General features: G+C 43.5%; 2 protein-coding genes across 6 annotated transcripts in view; both read right to left on the reverse strand.

Annotated features, from left to right (window-relative positions):
* LOC133535438 (major intrinsically disordered Notch2-binding receptor 1-like) overlaps nt 1-9,509 on the reverse strand; it is a 22,297-nt gene extending 12,788 nt beyond the window's left edge. The window contains exons 1-2 of one of the 3 annotated variants that reach the window (XR_009802222.1): nt 7,365-9,509; nt 3,706-5,659 (exon numbers count right to left, since the gene is read on the reverse strand). Coding sequence is in view for 2 of the 3 variants with exons in the window: in XM_061875278.1 (XP_061731262.1) it covers nt 3,706-5,649 (1,944 nt within the window). In the remaining variant the exon portion in view is untranslated. Of the gene's footprint in view, nt 1-3,705; nt 5,660-6,008; nt 6,030-7,364 lie in introns of those variants that run through there. The other 2 variants (XM_061875278.1, XM_061875279.1) reach the window with 2 other exon arrangements.
* A 53-nt stretch (nt 9,510-9,562) lies between these two features.
* LOC133535437 (evC complex member EVC) overlaps nt 9,563-19,705 on the reverse strand; it is a 40,997-nt gene continuing 30,854 nt past the window's right edge. For 2 of the 3 annotated variants that reach the window (XM_061875275.1, XM_061875277.1), the window contains exons 17-19: nt 18,509-18,596; nt 18,313-18,439; nt 9,563-12,642 (exon numbers count right to left, since the gene is read on the reverse strand). In XM_061875275.1, the coding sequence (XP_061731259.1) occupies nt 12,325-12,642; nt 18,313-18,439; nt 18,509-18,596 (533 nt within the window). In that variant the 3' untranslated portion in view covers nt 9,563-12,324. The remainder of the gene's footprint in view (nt 12,643-18,312; nt 18,440-18,508; nt 18,597-19,705) is intronic. The other variant, XM_061875276.1, reaches the window with a different exon arrangement.

Below are 19,705 nucleotides of genomic sequence, written 5' to 3' on the forward strand. Positions count from 1 at the left end.
ACGTGTTACAACAGCGTGGCTCGTAAAAAAAAAACAGTGTGGGTACTTTCCTGGCCCGCCTGCAGTCCAGACCTGTCTCCCATCGAAAACGTGTGGCGCATTATGAAGCGTAAAATACGACAACAAGACCCCGGACTGTTGAACGACTGAAGCTCTACATTAAACAAGAATGGGAAAGAATTCCACTTTCAAGCGTCAACAATTAGTTTCCTCAGTTCCCAAACGTTTATTGAGTGTCGTTAAAAAAAAAGGTGATGTAACACAGTGGTGAACATGCCCTTTCCCAACTACTTCGGCACGTGTTGCAGCCATGAAATTCTAAGTTAATTATTATTTGCAAAAAAAAAAATCAACTTTAAGAGTTTGAACATCAAATATCTTGCCTTTGTAGTGCATTCAATTGAGAATGGGTTGAAAAGGATTTGCAAATCATTGTACTCTGTTTGTATTTACATCTAACGCAATTTCCCAACTCATATGGAAACTGGGTTTGTATGTATACATATAGTAACTTTGCACTCCTAAATAAGGCTAGCCCACGGTGAGTTTTGACATTTTTTGATCACATCATAGCACTTTTATCATAATGATTTTATGTTCATTAGGTGATTTATTTTAGTGTTGAACAGTGTGCTTGTTTACTGATGACTGTTTTATATAGTTTGTATATGCTGAATTACTATTTTCTGCACAACTATTTTACCACTAAAGAAACCTTGACTTTGACCGTGTAGGTAGATTAATCCATTTATTGTGACAGGACATGCTCCTGGTCCTTAACAGCAGAAGGTTACCTGAAAGTCTGCAAGGGTTTTTTAACAGTCAGTGACCATCTCAATGCATATGCAAGCAATTAATTGAGGAGGCTGCGACGGGTGCATTCGCTGGCAAATTTCACCCTGATTGGACTTTAGATAAAACTGTTCTAAAGCAAATAAGCGACGTGCATTCCAGTAAAAATGTTTCGAAAATGTTCCTCTATGATAGTAAATAAAATAGCATCTGTGTTCAAATATTGGGGTCTTTCCAAAGTTCATTTAAATCACGCCAGCAATTAATAACCTTAGATTATTTAGGATGAATCTCTGCGATGAGGTGGCGACTTGTCCAGGGTGTACCCCGCCTTACGCCCGATTGTAGCTGAGATAGGCGCCAGCCCCCCCCCCCGCGACCCCAAAAGGGAATAAGCGGTAGAACATGGATGGATGGGATTTAGGATGAATCCGAATGAAAAAAGTGTGAAAACTCTATTTAAAAAGCACAACATTTTATGAAGACGTTAGAGGCGGGCGATATCGCAAATTTGGGTATCGATACCGATCCGATCCGATACCGGCCAGGATCGCCGATACCTATACCGGAAGTGTCGTCATCTGATGGGGGGGAGGGACTTCGGGGTATCGATACTTTTGAAAAACAAATTTGTACTTTTGCCTTTATTAATCACGGTGGCAGAGGGGTTAGTGCGTCTGCCTCACAATACGAAGGTCCTGCAGTCCTGGGTTCAAATCCAGGCTCGGGATCTTTCTGTGTGGAGTTTGCATGTTCTCCCCGTGAATGCGTGGGTTCCCTCCGGGTACTCCGGCTTCCTCCCACCTCCAAAGACATGCACCTGGGTATAGGCCCCTCCCACCTCCAAAGACATGCAGCTGGGGATAGGCCCCTCCCACCTCCAAAGACATGCAGCTGGGGATAGGCCCCTCCCACCTCCAAAGACATGCACCTGGGGATAGGCCCCTCCCACCTCCAAAGACATGCACCTGGGGATAGGTTGATTGGCAACACTAAATGGGCCCAAGTGTGTGAATGTGAGTGTGAATGTTGTCTGTCTATCTGTGTTGGCCCTGCGATGAGGTGGCGACTTGTCCAGGGTGTACCCCGCCTTCCGCCCGATTGTAGCTGAGATAGGCGCCAGCGCCCCCCGCGACCCCAAAAGGGAATAAGCGGTAGAAAATGGATGGATGGATGGAATTTGTACTTTTGCCTTTATTAATTGATTATGATAATAATACAACACAGGACAACGATTTAAGTAAGAAAATAAAGTATTCATTACAAAAGTAATACCAATAGCAATAAAGTAATTCAAATAAGGTGCAAACAACTACTGAACCTGGCTTGTCGCCTCAAAACACACAAACACTTAAGGTAAATAACGAAACTCTAGTTGTAAACATGAACACAAAACAAAAGAACTGGGAAATTCAAATAAAAAATTAATAATATCAATTAAAATAAAATAAATAGTGCAAATAAGGTGAAAACAAATACTGAACTTGGCTAGTCGCCTCACGACACACAAGAACTTAAGTAAAAAAGAAAACACTAGTTATTAAACAGTTGTAAAAATGAACACAAAACAAAAGAACTGAGAAATTCTTATCGTTATTTTAGTGTAATAAAATACTTTACAGTTTACAAGCAAGACATTGAGTCGCACTGGAAACACACGCGCGTGTGTGTGTGTGTGTGTGTGTGTCTGAGTGAACCTCGGAGCGAATTATACTGATGTGTGTGCGCCAACGCACCAAGCGTCATGTTAATTGTATTTATTTTATTTTATTTTGGGCTGAAGATGAATTTTTAAAGTGTTTTTAAATCTCGTTCGCGACCCATCACTAGGGAGGAGGGTGGAGTGGTGAGGAGGGTTCACATTTTCCATCCATCCATTTTCTACCGCTTATTCCCTTTCGGGGTCGCGGGGGGCGCTGGCGCCGATCTCAGCTACAATCGGGCGGAAGGCAGGGTACACCCTGGACAAGTCGCCACCTCATCACAGGGCCAACACAGATAGACAGACAACATTCACACTCACATTCACACACTAGGGCCAATTTAGTGTTGCCAATCAACCTATCCCCAGGTGCATGTCTTTGGAAGTGGGAGGAAGCCGGAGTACCCGGAGGGAACCCACGCATTCACGGGGAGAACATGCAAACTCCACACAGAAAGATCCCGAGCCTGGATTTGAACCCAGGACTGCAGGACCTTCGTATTGTGAGGCAGACGCACTAACCCCTCTGCCACCGTGATTAATAAAGGCAAAAGTACAAATTTGTTTTTCAAAAGTATCGATACCCCGAAGTCCCTCCTCCCCCCCATCAGATGACGACACTTCCGGTATCGGATCGGATCGCAGATAGACAGACAACATTCACACAATTGTATTTATTTTATTTTATTTTGGGTTGAAGATAATGATAAATAAATGGGTTGTACTTGTATAGCGCTTTTCTACCTTCAAGGTACTCAAAGCGCTTTGACACTACTTCCACATTTACCCATTCACACACTGATGGAGGGAGCTGCCATGCAAGGCGCCAACCAGCACCCATCAGGAGCAAGGGTGAAGTGTCTTGCTCAGGACACAACGGACGTGACGAGGTTGGTACTAGGTGGGGTTTGATGAATTTTTAAAGTGTTTTTAAATCTTGTTCGCGACCCATCACTAGGGAGGAGGGTGGAGTGGTGAGGAGCGCTCACATTTTTGATTCGCTTAATTTGGTGAAGTATTGATACCATCACGCCAGTATCGATACGATACCGATACTCTAGGTATCGATATGCCCAGCCCTAGAAGACGTCAGTTTGACATTTTTTATATGCGTTATTGTCTACTTGACCAGATCTGTCAACTTAAGAGGTTCCACTGAGTTCATGGCCATTCATGCACACAAAGTAGAGGAAGTTCAAGGAATACTTCACCTTCCCACTTTTTCCGTCTGGAGATCTTCCACCTTTCAGTTTTGAGAAAGACACGCTCCAGTCTTTGGCAGCGGTTGACACGTTTACTTGCTTGGCATCGGCATTCCCTTTCTCTCCAAGCTGGTTTTTTGAGCCGCGAAAAGATGACGCGTCTTTACTGACTTGAGCCCCGCTGCTGTCGGTTTTCTCCCGAGGGCTGTTCCACCTGTTCCAGTCCAGACTACTGGTGCTGGTGGCTGGGAAGAGGTGTCCCGACGCGGACAGAGGCTGAGGCTCGGAGGACTCCGAGGGGGTTAGGGGGTGGCTCATGAAGGAGGAGACGCCGCTGAGGGGCTCGAGCCATCGGTCGTCGGTGCAATGTCCGTTACCGACGGCGGGCTGCGGGATCTTTTCGTCCAGACGCTGCAGAGCTGACAACACCTGAGAAATCTCAGCCTTGACGTCATTTAGTGACTCCAGTTGTCGCTCGATCTGGTTCATGCGCAGCAAGAGTCTACACACGCTGGCTTTTACTCCATCGTCATTGCTTTCCAGCGAGTGGAACAGCCTTTGGAGTTGGCCTAGGCGGCCTCGTCTGGCCTCCGGGGTGTCCTGGTTAAGGCCATCGTTCGGGTGAAGCACTCCCGTGGACCCGCACATGCTTATGTCATCTAAGAAGCGGAATATGGCACTGATGTCATCCTCACCAAATTCGGGATCATCTAATGAAGTCATGAAGGACAGACGGTCAGCATGGACCAGACTACGGAGGCGCCTAGAATCTGGAATATCGGTCTGGGTTCCTTGAGCCTTGAGTCCATCAATTCCAGTATCACCAATCTCACCTCCCAAAGAGCGCCCCAGTTTGCTTATAGCAGGCGTTGATCGCCTGGGTTGTTGTACGCCACGAGACTCAAGCCCTGACCCAGCACTTGCCGGGCTGATCCGGTCCTCTAGACTGTGACTCTTGTTGCTCCAGAAGGGTCTTCGGCTTCTGGGGGGTTGCAAGTGTTTGGGAGAGCGCTCGGGGACTGACACAGGTCCGAAGTACGTCGAGTCCTGTAAATCGTCACTACCTTCATGTTTAGTCCGCTTATCTGGAGACTGTTGGACTGTGCTGGGTGAAGGGTAAGGGTTAGGGATGATATCAAAGCTCTGGTTGTCGAAGCCTTTCTCTTCTTTGGGACTGGGAGACTCGCTGTTGACGGTCACCTGCGGTATGAGAGTCGGCTGGTTGTGGAAGTCCTTCTTAAAGACGTTTCTCCTCTGGTCGACTGATGACTCCTGCTCCATTTCAAACACCTCAACGGGAGCTGAATCTGCACTTGACTCGCTGTCTGTCTCCAAAGGCAAGTAAATACTCTTCATGGCCTCGCTGGGGTACAAAAGTGTGGTGTGAGGCAAGTCAAAAGACACCGCCCGCGTCCTGACCCGAGGAGGAGATATAAGTGAGACGGGATCCGGGGGAAGACTGGACCGTTTGCGTGCCGAGTAATTGGAATTGGGAAACAGCAAGTGTCCGTCAAAACGGCTGCCAGCGGAGTCTGAGTGAGTCCGTGCTCTTCCCCCACCAGGAATGTTCAGCTGGTAGACTCCAGGCAGACTGGGGCCAGGGCACTGGTCCACAGGAAGAACCGTCTGAGCTCTCATTGGTTGGCAGTCATCCGTCACCCCTCCCGTCATTTGAATGAGATTAAATATCGTCACGATGTCGGCAGCGACCCCTATCGGTGACAGGCCCTGTCCTCTGGTGGAGACCCGGTCCCGAAAGAGAGTCGCTGGAAAACAGGGGTCCCGGCTGGCAGCGTCAAACAACAAACTCCTGAGCTCGACGAGATGTCGCAGCTCAAAGCGGGTGCTGACCATGCGACAAAGGTCCTGGAAGGTCAACCACTGACGCATATTAGCCAGTTCCTCCAGGATCCCCAAGAGGACTCCGGGGTATTCCTGCTGCAGGTTAGCCATGGCTGCGCACCTGATGGGAACATGGAGAGTTGAACAGCTATGCAAAAATAACCTAAGTGGAGAAAATTCTTTTGGATACATTTTGCACAAGTAAATGTCATTTTCACCACAACCTGTTCAAGATTAAACAAACATTGTACAGGAACGGTGATGGGTTGTCACTTATGGTGCTCCGTGAAAGGTGGGGCTGGGGAGGATCAGTAAAAAATATATTTTGAATTTGATAGTGTTTAACAATAGCTAGATAGATAGTATTTACTTATTCCTGATTCCCCATAAAACCCTAAAAATGCTGACGTTCACCACGTGGTGCGTTTACTGGTAGTCAGACACGATGCCGTCGTCGAGAGGACACTCACCTGATCGTATTGAAGATCAACTTCAGGAGAGTTCCCGTCGGAAAATTAAAATTCCAGCAGCAGTGTACAGAATTGAGATATAATTTAAAAAGTAAGAAGTAAAAAAATGGGGGTGTTAATGAAAAAAAAAAAAGAAAAATATTACAATAAGAATACACATAAAAAGCAACAATGAGAATAAAAATATAACAGTAAAATATGAATATAACAAGAGAAACTAGGCAGTACTGACCATGTTATGAAAAAGTATTACACTGTTATTGTTGGGCATCCCCTCTCATCCTAGTACCAGGAGTGATAGAGAGGCAAAAAGTCTTTAGTTAATAATAATAAATAATAATGAATTAAATTAGTAACGCACTTTACTTTTGTTAAAATATCAAAGTGCTACAAAGTATAAAAATAGTAAAAAAATAAACAATAAAAATAGAATGTCAGAATTTATAATAAAAAAATAAAATGGAAATGAAATAAGGAAAAAACTAGATAAACATTAGATAAAACAGAAACATAGATAAAAATAGAAATAAAAACATGAAAGCGCCGGATAAAACAGATAAGCAAGCATTGTGGTTAAAAATATGATAATGCACATAGCTCGGCTGGTAGAGCGGCCGTGCCAGCAACTTGAGGGTTGCAGGTTCGATTCCCGCTTCTGCCAACCTAGTCACTGCCGTTGTGTCCTTGGGCAAGACACTTTACCCACCTGCTCCCAGTGCCACCCACACTGGTTTAAATGTAACTTAGATATTGGGTGTCACTATGTAAAGCGCTTTGAGTCACTTGAGAAAAGCGCTATATAAATATAATTCACTTCACTATTTCACTTCACTTCACATTAATGACTTTAGTTGTGAAATTTAAAAATAGACAAATTGAAAGAAATGTAATTAAAACAGAAAAATATGATTACTTCAAAGACATTATGATAATTAATGGACAGACGTAATTGCAATATTTGTTCTTTTTATTGACTCAAAAGTGACCAAAAAGTAATGTCCTAGTCAGATTTAAACATAAAGAAAAATAAACTGGATTTAAAATGGTCAGCTATGTGGTTTAAAGTCCTTGTAGGGGGAGTTTTGGAGAGCGACCTTATTTTGTGGCCCTAAAATAACCACGGTGACGCCGTTACACGGTGTGTGTGTGTGTGTGTCTTTAAATCACTCCCTGAACATTGCCTTGGCTCACTTTATTACCAGCTCCGCGGTATGTGCCAGTTCATCTGTGGCAAAGTGCACCATGGAGTATTTACTTATTCCTGATTGCCCATAAAACCCTAAAAACGCTGACGTTCACACGCGTGGTGCGTTTACTGGCAGTCAGACACGATGCCGTCGTCGAGAGGACACTCACCTGATCGTATTGAAGATCAACTTCAGCCACTCACGGCTCCATCCAAAGTGGAAAACACCGTCCAATGTAGTCCTGCCAGAACCCAAATAGATCCGGTCCGAACCATGACGCCTTCCTCCTGGGGAGCCTTCTTGTCTTTTGCAGCCCGCAGCTCTGGGAGGAGAGAAAATGAGAAATCAGGTCATCTTGCCACAAGTCCCCTGCAGTCCCCTACGGGACCCCAGCCTACGGTTTTCCCCCCCGCCCCTGAGAAGTGTCATTAAGTGCACAGTAAGCTCTCCTAATAGATGGTGGACACACCCTCTGGATGAATATTCTGGAGGAGCACACTTTGTGAAGGTGCCACACCGATCATGAGGGCAGTTTGAGAATATGAAAAGAGCCAATGAAACATTGATGTGGGCTAATTGACACGCCTTACGCTCCGAACCGACCATCAATCTGGGCTGGATTGTTGGACGGCGGTCGACAAACACAACTGTCTGCAGACTTCACCATTACTCCACATTATCCCCCATAAAGGCTTGTACTTAAAGCCCATTAGGACGAGAGTGCTTCTTCCGAGTGGTTGCACTCTCCTCCAATGGCCATAGACAGCTGTAATTCACCTGGAAACTCGGGAGAAGCACATCCATCCTGCATAGGATCGATACAGGCTGTGCTACTAAAGCCGTCCCGTTGTGTACACAAACACAGCAACATACCGCTGATATCAGGGGTCGGGAACCTTTATGGCTGAAAGAGCCATGAAAGCCAGATATTTCAAAATGTATTTCCGTGAGAGCCATATCGGTGGCGACTTGTCCAGGGTGTACCCCACCTTCCGCCCTATTGTAGCTGAGATAAGCACCAGCGCCCTCCACGACCCCAAAGGGAATAAGCCGTAGAAAATGAATGAATGGATGGATGGATGAATGAATACAACTAAATGCGTACAATTTTAAGTAAGACCAACATTTTGAGTATAATAAGTCTCTTATTCTTTTTAATAACATTGTTATTCTGAAGCTAACCAATAATAAATGTAATACTTCTTACCATTAATGCAACTTCTTGAACAGGTGCGATATAAAAATGGAGGGTTGGATTGAAATGCATGAGAATGTTTTATAATTTAAGCATTTAAGTCTCACCTTAAAACTCATCTGTATACTCTAGCCTTTAAATAGACCAGTTGATCTGCCGCTTCTTTTCTTTTTTCTCCTATGTCCCCCCCTCCCTTGTGGAGGGGGTCCGGTCCGATGACCATGGATGAAGTACTGGCTGTCCAGAGTCGAGACCCAGGATGGACCGCTCGCCTGTGTATCGGTTGGGGACATCTCTACGCTGCTGATCCGCCTCCGCTTGAGATGGTTTCCTGTGGACGGGACTCTCGCTGCTGTCTTGGATCCGCTTGAACTGAACTCTCGCGGCTGTGTTGGAGCCACTATGGATTGAACTTTCACAGTATCATGTTAGACCCGCTCGACATCCATTGCTTTCGGTCCCCTAGAGGGGGGGGGGTTGCCCACATCTGAGGTCCTCTCCAAGGTTTCTCATAGTCAGCATTGTCACTGGCGTCCCACTGGATGTGAATTCTCCCTGCCCACTGGGTGTGAGTTTTCCTTGCCCTTTTGTGGGTTCTTCCGAGGATGTCGTAGTCGTAATGGTTTGTGCAGTCCTTTGAGACATTTGTGATTTGGGGCTATATAAATAAACATTGATTGATTATAATTTCAACGTTATTTTTAACACTGTGATTACCAGCGGAATTATTCATTACTTATCGTGTTAAGCAATGTCAGCTAAGATTTATCTAAGAGCCAGATGCAGTCATCAAAAGAGCCACATCTGACTCTAGAGCCATAGGTTCCCTACCCATGGCTTATATCATTCTCAAAGGCTGGTATGTGTGCCATGAGTGGTACACGGGCTCCGTCTGGTGCAGGCCTGGGCAATTGTTTTGACTCCGGCGGGCCAAATTTAGAGAACATAATGTGTCTGGGGGCCGGTGTATCCATTTTTTTAGGAACACTAATACAAAACCTCACGATAAAGTCTGATTGAATGCTAACAACGTTATGACATCCATCCATCCATCTCAATCAATCAATGTTTATTTATATAGCCCTAAACCAGTGGTCCCCAACCACCGGGCCCGATTGGTACCGGGCCGCAGAATAATTTTTTATTCATTTTTATAAAAAAAAAATAAAAAAAAAAATATATATATTTTTTTAATTAAATCAACATTAATAACACAATATACACTTACAATTAGTGCACCAACCACAAAAACCTCCCTTTTTCATGACAAAGAAAAAAAATAAAAAAATAAAAAAATAAGGACACCCCCCAGGCCGCGGGACAAATTTTGAAGCGTTGACCGGTCCGCGGATACAAAAAGGTTGGGGACCACTGCCCTAGAGCAGTGGTCCCCAACCACCGGGCTGTGGCCCAATTGGTACTGGGCCGCAGAATAATTTTTTATTAATTTTTATTTAAAAAAAACAATTTTATTTTTTATTTTTATCAAATCAACATAAAAAAACACAATATACACTTACAATTAGTGCACCAACCACAAAAACCTCAATTTTTCATGACGAAAACGTCCCTTTTTCATGACAAAGAGAAAAAAAAAAAAAAAAAAAGAATTTATATAATTGTGGGCGATCCATGCACTTGACATTTATCTCGGCGTCGATCCCACCGGCTACGCCTCCTTGCCGACATCACGGGGTCGGGTCCGGCGTGCCCTGCCTCGCTGCCGGTCTGCAGGCCACGCCACCCAAGCCAGACACAAGCCGGGACTCCGACTGGCTGAGCCTACTCCCCCCCCCTTCTGAGGGAGCGGGAAGTGAAGAGGGCCACGACCACCTGTGCCCCCAGTCTTCTCCTCCTTTTCCACCTGTTCTTTTTCTTCCTCTTCTTTGTCATTTCCTTCTTCTTCACCAACATCAACTTCTTTAATAAATTCCACAACTTTAACTTCTTCTTCTACCTCTTTAACAACATCGGGGGGCCATTCGCCGCCGCCGCCGCCACCCCCCCGTCTCGTCCGCCAAACCTGCAGGAAACATTGTTGTCGGCTGCTTGCTGCGAGGCCGACGAGTGCGCCTACGAGAGCCCGTAGGCGATTTACCGCCTCCAGTGGTCCAGCCAGGTTGGGCGCTAAATGTGACAGTTGTTAGGGGTTCGGCTCGGACAGGGGTCTCAAACACGCGGCCCGCGGGCCAATTGCGGCCCGCGAGAGGTTATTTTGCGGCCCCCACCTTAATATGAAAGTTTAATGTTAGTGCGGCCCCGCAAGTTTTATATGAATGGCGCTTGGTTAGAGTGTCCGCCCTGAGATCGGTAGGTTGAAAGTTCAAACCCCGGCCGAGTCATACCAAAGACTATAAAAAAAAAAGGGACCCATTGCCTCCCTGCTTGGCACTCAGCATCAAGGGTTGGAATTGGGGGTTAAATCACCATAAATGATTCCCGGGCGCGGCACCACTGCTCCCCTCACTTCACAGGGGGTGATCAAGGGGATGGGTGAAATGCAGAGGACAAATTTCACCGCACCTAGTGTGTGTGTGACAATCATTGCTACTTTAACTTTAACTTGACAGCGTTGTGTGCGGAGCTGAAGGAATCTACCAATCACGGTGTGGTATATGGCTCACTTGCGGGATGCAAGCAGGGAAACGTTTTGCCCCTTTTCCACTAGACCCGCACCCGCTCTTCTTCCCTCGCTCGCTCGCCCGCCTGCTCTCTCTCTCTCTCTCACTCCCTCCCTCCCTCCCGCCGCTGTAAACAATCCAGGCCGAGGAGACGAGTGACCCGGTAGCTTCCGAAGCACTCCGCCGAAGGACCGAGCGACAATACGAGACTGTGGTGCACCGGACCCCAGCGCTGATACTCCGACAGAGAGTCGCTGTTCATTCAGAAAATATAAAAAACAACATATAAAGATAGAATATATTTAACCGCAACATGCAAGTGTAAAAAAAAAACAACATTATGATTTGTACATTTTCAGAATGTGCTTCTATTTTCAAGCACAGAAAACAATCTGAAGGTGTCTTTATTTTTAAGTTATCGTGCAGGGATTTCACCAGTCCGGCCCACTTGGGAGTACATTTTTCCCCATGTGGCCCCTGATCTAGTGAAGTGAATTATATTTTATATAGCGCTTTTCTCAAGTGACTCAAAGCGCTTTACATGGTGACACCCGATATCTAAGTTACATTTAAACCAGTGTGGGTGGCACTGGGAGCAGGTGGGTAAAGTGTCTTGCCCAAGGACACAACGGCAGTGACTAGGATGGCAGAAGCGGGAATCGAACCTGCAACCCTCAAGTTGCTGGCACGGCCACTCTACCAACCGAGCTATGCCACCCCACTCTAAAATGAGTTTGACAGCCCTGGTCTAGTCTCTTACGTGAATGAGCTAAATAATATTATTTGATATTTTACGGTAATGTGTTAATAATTTCACACATAAGTCGCTCCTGAGTATAAGTGAAGTGAATTATATTTATATAGCGCTTTTCTCCAGTGACTCAAAGCGCTTTACATAGTGAAACCCAATATCTAAGTTACATTTAAACCAGTGTGGGTGGCACTGGGAGCAGGTGGGTAAAGTGTCTTGCCCAAGGACACAACGGCAGTGACTAGGATGACGGCAGCGGGAATCGAACCTGCAACCCCCAAGTTGCTGGCACGGCCACTCTACCAACCGAGCTATACCGCCGGTTGGTTTGCACCCCCGGCCAAACTATGTAAAAAACTGCGACTTATAGTCCGAATAATACGGTACTTCTAATGCCAAATGACACCAGGAGCCACAGCTGTTAATGTTTTTGTTGATTAAAGTCCTTGAGAGATGGCTAATGGCTTTTGTAGACCGCGTGCCTGTGGACTGTAGGAGACTGTGGTCTTTGGAGCATTTACAGTACGACAAAAGTGACAAAACTATCGCTGTGGATCTGGTGTCAACTGAGATGAGACTTGCGCTCTTTTTCCTTCTTCTTTACTGGTTTGATGAGCGGGGCGACGACCGTTGGGGTCAGCGATGGATTCAAGGCTGGATCTAGGGCTGGGTTCCTGGCAAGAAGGTCCATGAGCGAGGTATTCCCCTCCCCTGTTGAAATGATGAGGTTACTGGAACCAGCATGTCTACTGGTATGAAAGGTGTGATTACCTGTCATGTGGTCTTCATGGCTGGGTTCTGGTTCTGAGTCGGAGTCTGGACTGTGGAGAGAAACCCGCGCCAAGGCTGCCAGATCACTTATGAAGCTTCTTTCTGCCTCCTAATGGACACAGGAGCACAGTGCTCAGAGGAAACAGACTATACCTTTACACGGCATGACATCATACATTATACATGACATTATCATTTCAAAAATGACTAAACTCAACTTATCCAAACAGTCATTGTCCTGGTTTGAGTCATATCTAAAAGGGCCATGAACAATGTGTCACCATTAATAATGTGAGATCTTCCTTCCGCAAAATTGAACCAGGGGTAGGGGTTAGTGCAGGGGTCGGGAACCTTTTTGGCTGAGAGAGCCATGAAAGCCAAATATTTCGAAAACGAATTTCCGTGAGAGCAAAATTATATTTTGGTAATACTTTGATATGGGGAACATATTCACCATTAATTAGTTGCTTATTAACATGCAAATTCGTAACATATTGGCTCTTAATTAGTCGTTTTTAAGTGCTTATTAATGCCTTTTTCTGCATGGCCTTATTTTACAAGCAGTAAGCCATTAACTAAGAGTCTTCCCTTATAACCTCAGAATTATTGCTTATTAGTACCCCTAACCCTTACATGGTCCCCTAGTGTCCAAATAACTCTTAAGTCTTTGTTACTTAGAATATGTTCCCCATACTCAAGTGTTACCGATATTTTTTAACACTAAATACAACTAAATGTGCGCATTTTTAAGTTAGACTAACATTTTTAGAGTATAATAAGTCTCTTATTCTTTTTAATAACATTGTTATTCTGAAGCTAACAAATTAATGAAATACTTCTCACCATTAATGCGACTTCTTGGATTGATGGAATAAAATGCATGAGAATGTTTTTAATTTTGAACGTTATTTTTAACCCTGTGATTACCAGCGGAATCATTCATTACTTATCGCAGGGGTGCCCAGACTTTTTCTGCAGGCGAGCTACTTTTCAATTGACCAACTCGAAGGGATCTACTTCATTTATATATATCATTTATATTTATTTATTTATGAAAGAGACATTTTTGTAAACAAGTTAAATGTGTTTAATGATAATACAAGCCTGTGTAACACATATAGATGTCTTTCTTTCACAAAGACAAGAATATAAGTTGGTGTATTACCTGATTCTGATGACTTGCATTGATTGGAATCAGACAGTAATGATGATAACGCCCACATTTTCAAATGGAGGAGAAAAAAAGTTGTCCTTTTTGTACAATACCACATGAAAGTGGTTGGTTTTTGGCATCTAATTCATCCAGCTTCCATACACTTTACAAGAAAAACATTGGCGGCAAATTCCGTAGCTTGCTTGATTGACATTCACGGCACCCGAGGGTCTTGTGAGATGACGCTGGCTGCTGCCAGTTCATTATTATGAAAAAATGACAGAGAGGAAGGCGAGAAACACTTTTTATTTCAACAGACTTTCGCGCCGTCCCTTCCGTCAAAACTCTAAAGGCTGACTGCAAATTTCCTATCTTCACAATAAAAGCCCTGCTTCATGCTGCCTGCGCTAACAAAATAAGAGTCTCGGAATCGCTTGTGCACGCCAGTTTTCCGAGACTCTGTATTTAGTTAGCGCAGGCAGCATGAAGCAGGGCTTTTATTGTGAAGATAGGAAATGTGCAGTCGGCCTTTAGAGTTTTGACGGAAGGTACGGCGCGAGAGTCTGTTGAAATAAAAAGTGTTTCTCGCCTTCCTCTCGGTCATATTTTCATAATAATGACCTTGCAGCAGCCAGCGTCATCTCACAAGACCCTCCGGTACCGTGAATGTCATTTAAGTGACGTCTTGGTGAAGATTGATGATCACTAATTTTTAGGTCTATTTTTTTTAAAAGCCTGGCTCGAGATCGACTGACACACCCCCCGTGGTCGACTGGTAGCTCGCGATCGACGTAATGAGCACCCCTGACTTATCGTGTTAAGCAATGTCAGCTAAGATTTATCTGAGAGCCAGATGCAGTCATCAAAAGAGCCACATCTGGCTCTAGAGCCGCAGGTTCCCTACCCCTGGGGTAGTGTCTTGGGACTGATACTATTCAGTCCATACATCAATGACCTACCAGATGTGTGTATAGATATAGATCTACAGATGCATATACATCTGTGCTCTAGTTGCTGAGAAATTAAATGCTAAATTAGTCAAAATAGCCTCTTGGCTGGCATCATCCTGTTTAACCCCTAAACACTAAAAAGACTAACTCTGTCAGCTTCTTCATAAAAAAGCTACCTCAAACAAACCTTCCGAATATAAAAGTTAATGAGGAGCTCATTGAACAAGTACCTGAAGTAAAATATTTGGGCATATGCATAGACTATCAGCTGAATTATGTGTAAAACCTTGAAAGCAAACCTAGGCTGTTTTAAGATTATAAGAAACTGCTTAAATCTTAGCTCAGCTTTTACTTTTATGAATTCAATGATTCTTTCAAACATATCATATGGCTTAACTACAAGGTCCCAGGCACACCGGTCATCAATTAACACCATTGAGTGTCTTTATAACCGCGCCTTGAAAGTCTTAGACAAGAAGAGTATACCATATCATCATTGCCAAATTTGAACCCAATACAATATTTTAAGTTTTACCAATTTTAATTTGTTAGACACAGTCAAACTGTTCTTTAAAAGCTTGGATAACTCTGCTCCCCAATTGCTCTGCAAGGCAATTACAAGACTGCAAAGTGATACCAGATCTACCACCCGAGCAACGTCAAAAGGCAACTGTTGGGTTCCATTCCGTAGAACATCTTTTTGCCCAGACTGCCTTTCCAAAAAAAAAAGAGCACAACTATGGAAATCTCTACCTGACACTTTGAATTGAATTGAATTGAATTATATTTATATAGCGCTTTTCTCTGGTGACTCAAAGCGCTTTACATAGTGAAACCCAATATCTAAGTTACATTTAAACCAGTGTGGGTGGCACTGGGAGCAGGTGGGTAAAGTGTCTTGCCCAAGGACACAACGGCAGTGACTAGGATGGCGGAAGCAGGAATCGAACCTGCAACCCTCAAGTTGCTGGCACGGCCACTCTGCCAACCAAGCTATACCGCCCCAAATACAACTAAAAAAGTATACCTGCACTTGTCACTTTCAAAAAACAAACTAAATTGCGGCTAATTGAGCAACAATCCTGTTCCCATGTTTAGTTTTTACTAATTTTTACGAATTGTTTTTTTATCTAGTCTGCTCTTTGTCTGTTATTATTATTCATATTATTAATGGCTTTTATCAAGTCTGCACTTTGTCTGTATTATTACTATTATCATTAACATCAACTCTTCTTTGCCTTATTGTTTTTATTTTCAATGATGTTGTTGTTGGGGACAAGTGTTGTAAATTAGCTTTGGCTACAAACACTATGATGCATACACTGCAAAATGTCAGAGTTCAAAAACAAGAAAAGAAAAATACAAAAACGAGGGACATTTTATTTGAACTAAGCAAAATTATCTGCCAATAGAACAAGAAAATTTGGCTTGTCAAGACATTCCAAAACAAGTAAAATTAGCTGACCTCAATGAACCCGAAAATACTTTAAAATAAGTATATTCTCACTAATTAGTGCACTTTTCTTGGTATAAAAAGAATGAGACCTTTTTGCTCAATATGTTGAAAAATATTCTGAAATTACTTAAAGGCCAGTGCCATTATCTTGACAAAACGATATGATTTTTTTTCATGCTTGGAATAAGAAATTATTACTTTAAAAAAGTAGTTTTATACTTGTGAGTGTGGATGAGACGGCTTTGCAACAGTTGATATTCTGGTTTCAAGCATGTTTTAGTCAATATAGGTCGTAAAATCTCAGCAACAAGCTGTAATATCTAACTGAGATCATTTAGGACCAAAACCCTTAAAGGGGAACATTATCACCAAACCTATGTAAGCGTCAATATATACCTTGATGGTGCAGAAAAAAAGACCATATATTTTTTTAACCGATTTCCGAACTCTAAATGGGTGAATTTTGGCGAATTAAACGCGTTTCTGTTTATCGCTCTGGAAGCGATGACGTCAGAACGTGACGTCTCCGAGGTAACACAGCCGCCATTTTCATTTTCAACACATTGCAAACATCGGGTCTCAGCTCTGTTATTTTCCGTTTTATCGACTATTTTTTGGAACCTTGGAGACATCATGCCTCGTCGGTGTGTTGTCGGAGGGTGTAACAACACTAACAGGGAGGGATTCAAGTTGCACCACTGGCCCGAAGATGCGAAAGTGTCTGCCGCCAGACCCCCATTGAATGTGCCGGAGTGTCTCCACATTTTACCGGCGATGACAGACATGGCACAGAGATGTATGGATAACCTGCAGATGCATTTGCAACCATAAAGTCAACGAAATCACAAAGGTGAGTTTTGTTAAAGTTGACTTATGTGCTAATCAGACATATTTGGTTGCGGCTATACTGCCAGCTAATCGATGCTAACATGCTACGCTAATCGACGCTAACATGCTATTTACCGGCGGTGCTAAAGCAGACATGGCACAGAGATGTATGGATAACCTGCAGAAGCATTTGCAACTATATTACATTTCCTTCCACCCACATTTAATGCGAAACAAACACTTACCAATCGAAGGATTTAAGTTGCTCCAGTGTCACAAGATGCGAAAGTCCTGATCGTTTGGTCTGCACATTTTATCGACGATGCTAACGCAGCTATTCGGCCATGCTATGGCTATGGAGAGCGTAAATAGCTATTCGCTCAATAGCTTCAGTTTCTTCTTCAATACTTTCATACTCCAACCATCCGTTTCAATACATGCGTAATCTTTTAAATCGCTTAAGCCGCTGAAATCCGAGTCTAAATCCGAGCTAATGTCGCTATATCTTGCCGTGCTATTCGCCATTGTTTGTTTACATTGGCAGCACTTTATGACGTCCCAGGGAAATGGATAGTCGCATCGCAAATAGCAAAAATCAAGCACTTTAAAGCTTTTTTTAGGGGTATTCCGGGACCGGTAAAACTTTGAAAAAAACTTTAAAAAATTCAAGAAGCAACTGGGAAGTGATTTTTATTGTTTTTAACCCTTTTGAAATTGTGATAATGTTCCCCTTTACAATAAGTATATTCTCACTAATAAGTGCACTTTTCTTGGTATAAAAAGAATGACACCTTTTTGCTCAATATGTTGAAAAATATTCTGAAATTAAGTAAAGTGCCATCATCTTGACAAAACGATATGATTTTTTTTCATGCTTGTAATAAAAAAATATTACTTTGAAAAAGTAGTTTTATACTTGTGAGTGTTGATGACACGGCTTTGCAACAGTTGATATTCTGGTTCCAAGCATGTTTTAGTCAATATAGGTCATCATGAATTACCATGAATTGATTAACGTGGACCCCGACTTAAACAAGTTGAAAAACATATTGGGGTGTTACCATTTAGTGGTCAATTGTACGGAATATGTACTGAACTGTGCAATCTACTAATAAAAGTATCAATCAATCAATCAATCAATCACATCTCAGCAACAAGCTATAATATCTAACTGAGATCATTTAGGACCAAAACCCTTAAAACAAGTAAAACACTGACATAAAATCTGCTTAGTGAGAATAATTCTCTTATCAGACAGAAAATAGGCAAATATCTCCTTTATTTGAGATATTTAATCTTATTTAGATTTCAGTTTTTGCGTGACTGTTTCAGATATCTATGTTTCTGTATCCGTCCCTGTTTCAAATAAACCTTTTATATTAAAGAACTGACCCGGAGCTGTCCATTGGTCCATTCCAAGCTTTGATCCTGGGCTACTTTTCTCCGTCTCAGTTCCTGGCACACCACCTCCGCTTTCAGATCACACTGCTCTAACTCCTTCCTTTTGTGGAGCTCCACTCTTGAGAAGAAACCCCCGTTAAATGTGTTTGACAAAACAAGCAAAGGGAAAAACAGTTTTTTGCTTTACCTCTGTTGGAACTTAGCAGAGGTGGGTTTCCTTGCCCAGTTCTCCAGCTCTCTCAGCAGACTGCTGCTGGGGTTCTGCTCAGCCGAGTCTGCACGGACATGAGATGAGAGTTAAATAACAACATCTCACTTAACACTGACCACAACATAAATGGGTTATATTATCAAACATTATACAAAGGAAAAATACAACATAAGATAAAAAAGCTACTTAAACCCAGTATTAAAAATTCACGTCAGGTGTATCTTCAAAGCTGTCTTGAATGACAATTAGTGAGAGTTTAATGTGAGATGGCAACCCATTCCAGAACGATATACATCTAAACATGACTGTATGTTTGAGGAGATTGGTCCTGGGAGCAGGAAGTGCCAAATAGCCATTGCTGGCATTCCGATTGCCATGAAAATGGGTGTTAGTTGATTTTAAAAACTGTTTGTAAAAGTAATCTAGTGATTGATCGAACATGATAGTTCTAAAAAACATCTTTTTTTTCCAAGATGGCGCTGCTGTAGTGGCTGCTGTAGGCAGGAGCTCTGTGCTCTTGTGTCATCCTTTTGTGTTTCCCTCTTGTTTTCATGTGTTATTATATTTTCTTGCCTTTTGGTCCGGGACGCTTTGGGACTGTGTGACAAGGGGTGGCACTTTGGTGACCTCTGTGGTGCTTTTTTTTGTGGACTTCTGGATCTGCCTCCCGGGAGCCTTTTGGCCATGGAGACCAGCTGCAGGGTCTTTGCCACACCGGAGTCGGTTTGGAGGGACCGGAGGAGATGCGGATGAGGGGACAGGGCTGCGGAGCTAACAATGAGCGCTGGGACGGAGAGTCTTCGCGGTGTGTTGGCTGGGTGAGCAGGTGTCGGACACCTCAGTCACCTTGGACGTATCCTCGCTCATCCATGCGGACTGGACACTGGCCGAGAGTGGAGTCGGCTGTCTTGGTTGCTTTGTTGGGTCTGCTCCTGTCTCTGGCCATGCTCCCTCCTCCCCAGCGGACGATGGCGTGGAACACCGCAGAGGCCACCACAGTGGATATGTTTCTTTTACTTTTTATTCATAGCTGTATGTAGAAGTGTCTGGTTGTATCTGCTGCTTTAATGTCTTTAATGTCCTCTGTGTTCTTTGATGTTTCCCTCTTACACACATGGAAGAGGGATGTGTTCTATGGCAATGAGTTGTTGTTTTTTTCCCTTGGCCTCAGTC

The sequence above is a fragment of the Nerophis ophidion genome, linkage group LG16, assembly GCF_033978795.1.
Source record: "Nerophis ophidion isolate RoL-2023_Sa linkage group LG16, RoL_Noph_v1.0, whole genome shotgun sequence".
Taxonomy (NCBI): Eukaryota; Metazoa; Chordata; class Actinopteri; order Syngnathiformes; family Syngnathidae; genus Nerophis; species Nerophis ophidion.